Source organism: Pipistrellus hanaki, assembly GCF_964339955.1.
Source record: "Pipistrellus hanaki genome assembly, chromosome: 2".
NCBI lineage: Eukaryota > Metazoa > Chordata > Mammalia > Chiroptera > Vespertilionidae > Pipistrellus > Pipistrellus hanaki.
Window position 1 is genome coordinate 172,391,471 of NC_140504.1, and position 11,629 is coordinate 172,403,099.

At 43.4% G+C, this 11,629-nt stretch overlaps 1 protein-coding gene across 1 annotated transcript; it reads left to right on the forward strand.

Moving 5' to 3' along the window:
• Nucleotides 1–159: 159 nt before the first annotated feature.
• On the forward strand, nt 160–8,454 carry LOC311617845 (uncharacterized protein C1orf50). The gene is made up of 5 exons (XM_084874735.1): nt 160–293; nt 413–528; nt 6,560–6,646; nt 7,157–7,288; nt 7,620–8,454. Exons 1-5 carry the CDS (start codon nt 218–220, stop codon nt 7,803–7,805), a joined length of 597 nt encoding a protein of 198 aa, XP_084730861.1. The 5' UTR covers nt 160–217; the 3' UTR covers nt 7,806–8,454.
• The last annotated feature ends 3,175 nt before the right edge of the window (nt 8,455–11,629 follow it).

The following is an 11,629-nucleotide window of genomic DNA, read 5'->3' on the forward strand; positions in this document are numbered from 1 at the left end:
CTGAAGGAAGCCCCGCCCCCCAGCTGGGCGCTGCGTGTACTGGAGGCTTGCAGGGCTCCACCCCTCAGCGGAACCCTCTGCGTCACTCGGAGTCCCGCCTCTGCGCTCCGCATCTCTGACGCCATTGGCTAGCGACCAAGGAAGCTCCGCCCACGGGCTTTTATGCGCATGCTCTTCCGCCGCGGCCCTCTGGAGGTAGGGGAGATTAGCTGCTGCCATGGAGGACCCAGCGACGCCCGGGGGGACTGAAGGGGTCCCTGGAAACCAAGTTCCTTCGGCGACCCATCCGGGAGGTACGCGGGGCGGGAATCAGAAGGGGAAGAGAGTCCCTCACGGGGCAGCCCGTCTGCCGGGATCCGCGGGAGGCCGAGGGCGGGCGCTCACAGCCTGTGTTCCCGGGTGTGTGTCGCAGGAGCCCTGGTGGAGCTCACCCCGAACCCCGCCGGCCTGGCCCTGGTGAGCCCCTACCTCACCCACCGGGCCGGGGACCCCTTAGACCTCGTGGCGCTCGCAGAGCAAGTACAGAAGGTGAGGAGGCGCGGCCGGGGACGTCAGTAACCATCTTCCTCCACTGTTGGTCCTGCGCCTTAGGACTCGGACCCCACCACCACCACTTAGTGTGGGGTAGCAGTGTCCTTGTCTCCATCTTCCACACAGGAAAACCTGATTTGTCACTGCGAGTCTGGTCTCGAACTTGAGCTGAGACCAAAGGCTCCTTCAACGGCAGCTGGCGTGCCCACAATATCCCTTGGTGGGAAGGTGTGCACAGCACTGTGTTCATGATTTTTGGGGAGCCTTAGGACAAGCCTGTGAGGTAGGCAGGACAGAAGTTGTTCTTTTCATTTGACACTTGAGAAGTTTCCTGGGAAGTTTCAAGAACACTGTCATGCAGGTTCTGCAGCGATGCATAGTCCCCTTAAAACTGTCTCCCCATAAGATCTTTTATCTGTGACCTGAGAGCTTTTAGAACTTAGCATCTATTATAAAGGGCAATGACCCTAGGTTGGCCTCTGTCCTACAGGCCCAGTGCGTGGACATTGAGTGCTAAAAGAGTAAAATAAGGAGGAAATGTGACATAACGGGAAAAGCATTGGAATTTACACACAGGTTTTTTTTTTTTACATTTTTTTATTAAATTATCATCTGTGTACATATTACACACATGAGTCTTAATCCCTAACTTATGTTATGACCAGGCAAATTACTTTTCTATGGTCCTCAGCTTCCTTATAAGATGCAGAGTTTAGACTTAGGAGAGCTCCTAGATCCAAAGCTTTAAAAGAACCAAATTCCATCTAATCTCTTACCAAGACCTCCAGTTATAGAACCTTCTTCAATTTCTACTGAGTCCTGCTGCTTTAAAGCTTATGATAGTGCCCTGGCTGGGTGGCTCAGTTGGTTGGAGAGTGGTCTCCCATACCAAAAAGTTGGTGGATTTGACCTCTGGTCCAGGGGCAGATTGGAGACAAATATCTGTCATATCGATGTCTGTCTGTCTGTCTCTCTCTCTCTCTCTCCCCACTCCCCATATCCTCAGGTCCTAGCTGATTTCGCTCAGTGGATAGAGCGCCAGACTGCGGGCTGAAGTTTTGGGTTCAATTCTGGTCAAGTGCACATGCCCTAGTTGTGTGCTGGATCCTCAGGAGGGGGGCATGCAAGAGGCAGCTGATCAATGACTCTCTCATCGATGTTTCTTTCTTTTTATCATCATTGATATTTTTCTCTCTCTCTTACTTTCCCTTCCTCTCTGAAATCAATACAAATATATTAAAACAACAACAACATATCCTCAAGTGAGGATTATGCCGAAACCGGTTTGGCTCAGTGGTAGAGCGTCGGTCTGCGGACTGAAAGTTCCCAGGTTCGATTCCGGTCAAGGGCATGTACCTTGGTTGCAGGCACATCCCCGGTAGGGGGTGTGCAAGAGGCAGCTGGTCAATGTTTCTCTCTCATTGACGTTTCTATCTCTCTCCCTTCCTCTCTGTAAAAAATCAATAAAATATATATTTAAAAAACAAAACAAAAAAACACACAAAAAAAACACATGTCCTCAAGTGAGGATTAAACAAATAATAGCCATGGCTAGTGTGGCTCAGTAGTAGAGCATCAGCCCACACCAAAGGATCCCAGGTTCCATTCCCTGTCAAGGGCACCATTCCCCAGTAGGTGGGGGCAACCAATCTATCTGTCTCTCACATCGATGTTTCTTTCTCTCCTCTTTCTTTCCCCCTCTAAAAGTCAATGGGGAACATATCCTCTGGTGAGGATTAATAAAAATAATAACAATAATCCTATATAATAAAAGGCTAATATGCAAATAGACTGAACTGGGGAGCGACAGGTCGCTATGATGTGCGATGCTCAGCCAAAAGCTGGGCTCACAGCTGGTGAGTGCGGTGGTGGTGGTGGTGGTGGCGGGAGTCTCTCCTGCCTCCATGGCAGTGCTAAGGATGTCCAATTGTCGGACATCCTGCCCCTCCCCCAGGGCTCCTGGACTCCGAGAGGGAGCAGGCTGGGCTGAGGGACCTCCTCTCCCCCATTGCATGAATTTCGTGCACTGGGCCTCTATTAAAGCTTATAATATACATTTGGCCTTGATAATGTTCAGAGATTTTTGTATAATAATGTGCTTGAATTCCCTCAGCATATACATCTCTGTACGTCAGGGTTTTTAATTTTTTTAAATTAAGAAATAGTCAAATGTTTAGGAAAGCTCCTTTGATTTAAACTTTGTGCCTTCTCTTTTCTAGATAGGTAGGGAGCAAAGTATAACTTTTCTGGATTAGAAGAATGTCACGTGTCTGTTTAATCAGATCACTCTGATTGGGAGGGAGGCTTCCAGGGCCAACTTTTAGGCAAACATTTTCATGGGTCACTGAGTAACCATGTGTATTACACTGCCCTGAAACAAAGAATGAAGGGATACAGTTTTTTTCTTCAGCCTATGGTCTCGTGAGATATAGAGGATACATTATTGTGGTGCTTCATTGTTTGAGAAGGTGAAGCAAAAACACTAGAGACAAACAAATTGAATCAAGAATATTTACTGCCTGTATACCGGGCAGTAATGTACTTTCGAAATGTACTTTCCAGCAGGACTGATCTCTAATGTGCCTTTTAATTATTAACCCTTTGCACTCCGCTGTCCCCTCTCAGGGGACATCGGAATTCTAGCATATCACTCGGATGTCCCCTCTCAGGGGACATTGCAGTTTATTAGTGATTACGGGGAATTGAGTTAATTCAACGCACGTTTCGCAAAGTAGCGTCGAGTAGCTGGTAGCCAATGTCCAGAATGGTTCGGAGTGCAAAGGGTTAATATGTGTGTAGAAAGCTCTGAAATTTGTCATCAGACTGATTTGTGTTCAAATCTTCAACTGCTATTGATTAGCTGTGAAACCTTGGACAGGTTGTTCCACCTTCTGAGTCTAATTCCTAAAATGAGAAAGTCATATCCAACTTCTATAAGGCGTTATGAGAATTAAATCAAATATATGTAAAGGGCCTCAGAAGGCTTTGGGCCAGAGTTTATGCTTAGTAATTATGGGTACTCTCATTTCTGTTTTGATTAGGCTCTTATGTTTACAAGGAACAGATTTGCTGCCACCACCTTAAGAAAAATGAACTACTTTAGTTCTAGAAACCAGCTACTCTATCATTGGCCATAAGGTACCTCATTGTCTTTGGAACAAAATGAACATTCTTTTGTCTTTTGTCTTTTGTCTTGGGCCTTGATCCGGTCCCTGCCCTCTTTTTCACCCTCCCCATTCCCACCCCTACTAACTACTCTTCAGCTGCACTGGCTTCAGAAATGCCTGGAAGTTTAGCCAGTTTTTTGCATGCCTGTCCCTTTCATTCAGATCCAAGACAATGTCACATCCTGCGTGAGGCCTTTTGTCTGTAGAAGGCCATATCCTACCCCATCTAAATTATGAGTCAGTGCCGCCGAAACCGGTTTGGCTCAGTGGATAGAGCATCAGCCTGTGGACTGAAAGGTCCCAAGTTCGATTCCGGTCAAGGACATGTACCTTGGTTGCGGGCACATCCCCAGCAGGGGGTGTGCAAGAGGCAGCTGGTGGATGATTCTCTCTCGTCGATGTTTCTAACTCTCTATCCCTCTCTCTTCCTGTCTGTAAAAAATCAATAAAATATATTAAAACAAAAACAAAAAACACACAACCGCATTTCATGCCTAGCACTTTCCAACACTACAGAAGTCTTTAAAAAAATAAAAAAATAAAAAATAAATTATTAGTGAGTGCCTCTACACATGGGTTCCACTTCCTGCAGTCCTCACCGCTCCCTGTTATTAAACCAGTTATTTCATTTGTTTTCTTTGATCCCCTTCTATCACAGGATTATGGCTGTTTCCTTCATAATAGTGCATCATTATTCTAAGTACATGTAATATTACCTTTAATTTTCTTTGTGGTGTCTGTATTACTCGCTGCAGGGCTGTGCTGTATAATATGGTAGATACTAGCTATGGGGAACATATCCTCTGCTATATAATAGCTTTCGAGGACTTGGAATTTATGGTTAGTGCAACTGAGAAACTAAATTTTAAATTTTATATAATTTTAATTAATTAAAAAACCTAATAGTTATTGGAAACTTTTACCCATAAGTGTATTTGGAACAATTTGAGTATATGAATCAACTTAGCTGTAAATTTTATGAAGTCCAAATATAGATCAAGTATTTTCAATGAAAATTTAGCATCCAAAATTGATAGGTGCTGTAGTATAAAATATATGTATTTTATTTTATTTTATTTTTTATTTTATTTTTTTTAATATATTTTATTGATTTTTCACAGAGAGGAAGAGAGAGGGATAGAGAGTTAGAAACATCGATGAGAGAGAATCATCGATCAGCTGCCTCCTGCACACCCCCTACTGGGGATGCGCCCGCAACCAAGGTACATGCCCTTGACCGGAATCAAACCCAGGACCTTTCAGTCCCCAGGCCGACGCTCTATCCACTTGAGCCAAACCGGTCCCGGCTAAAATATATGTATTTTATATGAAATGTAATTATTAATATGAAATGTAAAATATCTTACTATTTTTATTTTTATTATTTTTAAAATATATTTTTATTTATTTCAGAGAGGGAAGGAGAGAGAGATAGAAACATCAATGATGAGAATCATTAATCAGCTGCCTCCTGCACGCCCCACACTGGGGATCGAGCCCTCAACCCGGGCATGTGCCCTGACTGGGAATCAAACCGTGACTTTCTGGTCCATAGGTTGACTACGCTCAACCACTGTGCCATGCCAGCAAGGCTTATTAACAATTTTTAAAATATTAATTACATCTTGAATAAGCTTTTGATATATTGGTCAAATAAAATGTTATTAGAATTAAGTTTAGTTACTTTTAACACAGCTACAAGACAATTTAAAATTACATATGCAGCTTGTTTTATATTCTAAAGGACAATTGTTTTAGATTTGAAAGCTAGGAGAGATGATGTAATCTTGACAAAGGTAGGGACTTCTCTCTCATGTTTGTCAATGCACCAGGGTTTAGCACCGTGTTTGACACACAGTAGTTACTAAATATAAATTTGTGGAACAGATAAATTATTGATTCAACTAACTCAATTATTTCTGTTCACTCATAACACTGGCTGATACCTGAATTTTACCTTAAGCTCTCTAAACTAACCAGCAAATTTTATTATTATTCTTTAGTTCAAATTCAAGTTAGACTCCTAATTTTTTTTTTCTTAATTTAATTGTATGCCACTGGAAATCAGTCAGCTTTTCTTGAAAGTAAGCTGAAAGTTTTTGACAGGCCTGAGTGATAATCCTTCCCAATACATTAATTAGTTACACCATCTCTCCTAGCTTTCAAGTTTATTTTATTTTATTTTAAGCAATTTCCCTGCTTTCACACACTTTTCTAGCACATCACAGGCAGTCTTATGTGTACATTATAACTTTGTTTCAGGTCTACACCATAGACATTTTAAATAATAATTATGAATGTAAATATAAGTTCAATTAAGGTATTGATCAGATGAACAGATACTCTCTGTATATAGCTAGATTCTTATATAACAGGTGATAAGAGCCATATCATACATTTTCATTGAAAACCCAGCCCTGATTTCAGAAATGTTTAAACATGAGAAAATAAATGGAGGCCTAAGGAGTAAGTGGGGATAGTGGGGTAGAGGGATGTAATACAATTGATGGAATCAAATATACATAATCAGTATATTTGGTAGCGAGAGAAATCAGGGTATGTTAGTAGACCAAAGTAGTCCAGTGTGATTAGAACAGAGTGAAAAGGGCAGAAAGCTGTGGGAAATAGAAAAGGGCACTTAATTCTGTGGTGTGGGGTCATGTCAGGGCTGGCTTCTCATTAGCATTGCTATTTGAACTGGGCTTTGAGATGAATGAGAATTTGTGGGGGAATGGTGAGGTTGGGGAAAATATTTTAGCATAAGCGAAGGTGTTGATGCAACTCTTCATAAATGGGATCTAAATAAGAACATCACAAGTTGATCCTTTCTTGACCCACAGTTTGGTTTCTCTCCCCTTTAGGCTGATGAATTCGTCCGGGCGAATGCCACCAACAAGCTGACAGTGATAGCTGAGCAAATCCAGCATTTGCAAGAACAAGCCAGGAAGGTGGGTCATGGCTTTTAGGCAGGACTTCGTTTTCCTCATTTAGTTCATAGTATTGACTTATAATCATGTAACTTGTCTTCAGTACCTTCTAGAAATATTGAGGTATTGTGCAAAATAAAATAAGTTCAAGAGGTTAAGTATAAGCTAATTTTTTTGACTAGGAGAAAGTTCAGTGAGCTAAAGCATTTTGAAGGAAAAATATTTTTTCAGTTATAAAAGCAATGTACTTACTACAGAAAAGTAGGAAAGAAATATAAAAATCACTCAAAGCCATTAATGCTTAATATTTTGAAATATATTTATTCTAAAAGAATTTTTACAGCACAGTAAAATTAGAGTCTAATTTTTAATCTCTGCTGAACCATCTGATCCCAGTAGTGATTTTTTGCTATGGGGGAGGAAGCAAGATCATAAATATTAAACAATTTCTAGATTTTAATTGGGATGATCACTGAATATGAGTGCCTATTACCTCCAAAACCCAATTTGTTACCTTTCTCTGGTTCTTAGGTATTAGAAGATGCTCGCAGAGATGCTGACTTGCACCATATAGCTTGTAATATAGTGAAAAAACCTGGCAACATTTACTACCTTTATCAACGGGAGAGTGGTCAGCAGTATTTTTCTATTATTTCTCCAAAGGTAAGACCATTTATTTTTGCACAAAAAGTCTACTCCTAGTCTTTGAGAAATTCTTGGCATGTGTGTGAAAATGTAGGCATAGGGGTTGGTAAATGGTTTCCCAGAAAATGGGAAATATGTGTGAGCCCCAATAGGAATCTGAAAAACATACATGTGCTTACATTATTTCACAGCCATTATGTCTGCAAAGGGAGGAATCTGTAATGTGTAATGTTAGGCTTTCTAGGATGATTCTGACTGGTCTGAAGTAAAAAGCCAAAAAATTGTGGCATAATTAGGAAGTGTCTTTACATCTTATCCTACTCAGAACCGACTCCTTTGCCTTCTCTAGGAATGGGGAACGAGTTGTCCACATCCCTTCATTGGTGCTTACAAGCTACAACATGACTTGTCCTGGACTCCCTTTGAGGACATTGAGAAGCAAGATGCTAAAATCAGCATAGTGGACAAGTTGCTAAGCCAGCCAATGGCCCTGCCTCCAACGCCTGACCTCAACTTCCAGGGACTGCCTCACTGAAAATGGACTCTGACAAACAGCTCTCACGGCAAGGACCTGTCACCTCCTTGTTGCTCCCATTCTCTGCCTTGATGGGAGGTGGCAGGAGTATTGAGGATGTGTAAGTGAATCATGAACTTCTTGGAAGGAGACCCTGTGTGGTTGTAATGCTGTCATTATTAGTTTTAGTTGGGATGGTAATGAATCACATTGGTCTTTTTTGGGATCCTCTCTGGGTCAAACACCCAACCAGTCAGTTTCAGCATACTGGCTAGTGTACTTTCTTTCTCCTTTGTCTCCCTCTGTTCTCCTAAGTCAGAGTATTACAGAAAGAAGAGTTTTTTTCTTCCCATAAAAAGGTTGGCGAGGATTTCCATAGGGGACTGGTTTTAATTTTTAAGGTCACTAGACTTTAAGATTGGGTTTAGGTTACTTAAACAGTTGGTGCAGTCAAGCTTCAAATTCATCAGGAACCTCGGCCGGCATTGCTCAGTGTTGAGTGTTCCCTGTGAACCAGGAGGTCATGGTTTGATTCTTGGTCAAGGCACATGCCTGGGTTACGGGCTTGATCCCCGGCATGGGACATGCAGGAGGCAGTGGGTTGATGATTCTCATAATTGATGTCCCTCTCCCTTCCTCTCTGAGATCAATAAAAATATATTTAAAATAATTCTATATCTAATAAAAGGGTAATATGCAAATTAAACATTCCATCACAGCCGAGACCGGTTTAGCTCAATGGATAGAGCGTCGGCTTGGAGACTGAAAGGTCCCGGGTTCGATTCCGGTCAAGGGCATGTACCTTGGTTGCGGGCATATCCCCAGTGGGGGGTGTGCAAGAGGCAGCTGATCGATGACTCTCTCTCATCGATGTTTCTAACTCTCTATCTCCCTTCCTCTCTGTACAAAATCAATAAAATAAACATTCCATCACAAAGATGATTGCACCCATAGCCACAAGATGGCGGTGCCCAGTCCTCTCAGCCCCGCCAGAGTCCCCCAGTCGTGGGGGGGTATGGGGGGGGGTAGCTGCTGAGAGTGGGCAGCATGAGCGGCCTGGCAGAATGCTTGCTTAGTCACTGTGCCTGGTTCAGGCTGGCCCCCCGGAGCTGGACATGGACAGGGACGGGGAAGGAGGGGGTTGGGGGACGGGGGAGGAGGGGCTTGCCTGCAGCCTCTAAGACTGAATGCAGGCCCCAAGGGAGATGGTGGGCACGCCTCCTGCAGAAGCATGGGTCCCTCCCTGCTCCCACGGTAGAGGTGCAGCTCCCTCCCACCTCCCATAGAATGAACACGGGTCCCTCCCGCTTCCCGTGGAAGCGGCGAGTCTTCCTCCCACCTCCCGTGGGCGCCGAAGCTCGCTCACACCTCCCAGAGAAGCCGCGTGGCTCCTGTGGAAGCAGCAGGCAGCCTTCTGCGTGCGATATTGCACAATGGGTTACCAGTAATAAATTCATCGGGGAACAAGGATGTTGTGTAATGGAGGATGATAAACAACTTGCCTTGGCTGCGCCAGAGTGTGTGATTCTGGTATTTGCGCTATCGGTGAGATTTGATTTGCCCTCTTCTGCTCATCTGCTTTGCTGGAGTGACTGGAAAATCTGAGGAAGCACAATGGTCAGATGTTGGGAGGGTCAGCCTCTCAAATCACAGAGTCTGCCCGTAGATTCTTGTTACATGGGTCTCCCCAACATGGCAACTTTCTTCTATCCCCTCTCCAACCCATTCTGCAAAGATCAGCTTGATCTTATGTAAAGTCACACAACTCATAAGCAATGGAGCACCCCTCTCCTTCACAAGAAAGTGTTTATTAAGGAGTTGGAGCTTGGGAGGACACAGCTCCTAAGTGCCTGGCGCAATTAGGCCTTTGTAGTCTCAAGCAGCATTTGGTTCAGTTGTCCACTCCCTGCTTGAAATGTTTTTTCCCTTCATTTTGATTTGGAATTATCATCTGTCTGCTTTTCTCCTACTTCACCAATTGCATCTTTTCAGTGTCCTGGCACAAATATATATATATATATATATATATATATATATATATATATATATATATATATATATATATATTATTTTTTTTTTAATTTTTTTTTACATTAAAAAAAAATTTTTTTTAAATTGATTTTTCACAGAGAGGAAGGGTGAGGGATAGAGAGTTAGAAACATTGATGAGAGAGAAACATCTATCAGCTGCCTCCTGCACACCTACTGGGGATGTGCCCACAACCAAGGTATATGCCCTTGACGGGAATTGAACCTGGGACTTTTCAGTCCGCAGGCTGACACTATCCAAACCAGTTAGGGCTCCTGGCACATTTTTAACTGCTCTGGGCCAAGCCCTTGGCCCTGTTGACTTTCTCTCTAATCCATTTCCTTGACTTTAAATACCACCTTATGCTGCTGACTGACATGCAGGTCCAGCCCTGATCTCTCCCTCAAGTTTCACTCAAACTGTTTATGCAAGAGCCTTTTTTGACATTAGAGGCCCAGTGTGTGATGGAAATCACGCGAGAAGGCGCCTTGTTGGAGGCCAGGAGCCGTGCCTGAATCGCAGTGTCCCCCGGCCCCCCTGCCTGTGTCTACTCCTGGGCCACTCGAGCTGCTGTGCCAACTCAGGCAGGCCCCCCCGGCCGCTGTCTCTGTCTCCCCTCCGGGTCTCACCTACGCACGCAACCTCCTGTCTGGTCATGATCTGTTACCGAGTCCTGGCCTAATTTGTATATCACCTTTATTAGATAGATCATTACAAACAACCATGTCCAAAATGAAAGTCTTGAGTTCTGTCTAAAAACCTGTTTCATCACCAGTTTTGTCTGCATATTTCCATCAGCACCTATCTCACACTTTTGTCAAGGCCAAAAATCTATGTCATCCTTGATTTCATTCGTTCTTCCCACACCAATCAGCAAATCATCTTAGCTCTGTCTTTAAAATATATCCCAAATCTGACTACTTCAGACCACTTTCACCACTACCCTCTGAGTCTACAACACCAACATTTCTAGCATACACGAATGCAGTATCCTTGTCTCCCCACCTCTGTTCTCACCCTTCATTCTGTCTTCACAGAGACTGTCTGCATCATCATTAAAAATTATAAAGCAGCCGAGACCGGTTTGGCTCAATGGATAGAGCGTCGGCTTGGGGACTGAAGGGTCCCGGGTTCGATTCTGGTCAAGGGCATGTACCTTGGTTGCGGGCATATCCCCAGTAGGGGGTGTGCAAGAGGCAGCTGATCGATGACACTCTCTCATCGATGTTTCTTACTATCTCTCTCCCTTCCTCTCTGTACAAAATCAATAAAATATATTAAAAAATTTATATAAAAAAATTATAAAGCAGGTCACAACACCTCTATATAAGAATAACCGAACAATTTCTCATTAACTTAGAATAAAATCCAAATGTTTTACCAAGGTGTTAGGTGATTTCCTACTGTCAGTATTCGCCGTGTTCCTGCTGACATTTCCGTCCTAACACACCAAGCTTGTTCCTGCTTCAGACCCTTTGCATTTGCTGCTCCATCTGCCTGGAATATCCCCCACAATCTGCATCTTCTCATCATTTAGGTCCTGCTCAAATACTACTGCACAGAAGACCCTATCAGAAATACCAACTCTCATGTCAAAATCACTCTGCTTTGTTTTCCATGGCCCTTATCATGCGCAGACCTTATCGGTTGCCTTTCCCAATAGGACACATGGTGTCTGCCTTGTTTACTGCTATGTCCCTCACACCCAAAATAGTGCCTGGCCCATAATAAATACACTAATAATGAACGGGTGAATAGGTGGACATCTGGAGCTCTGCGTTTATTTATATTCTGCAAAGGATCTCAGTCAATGTAG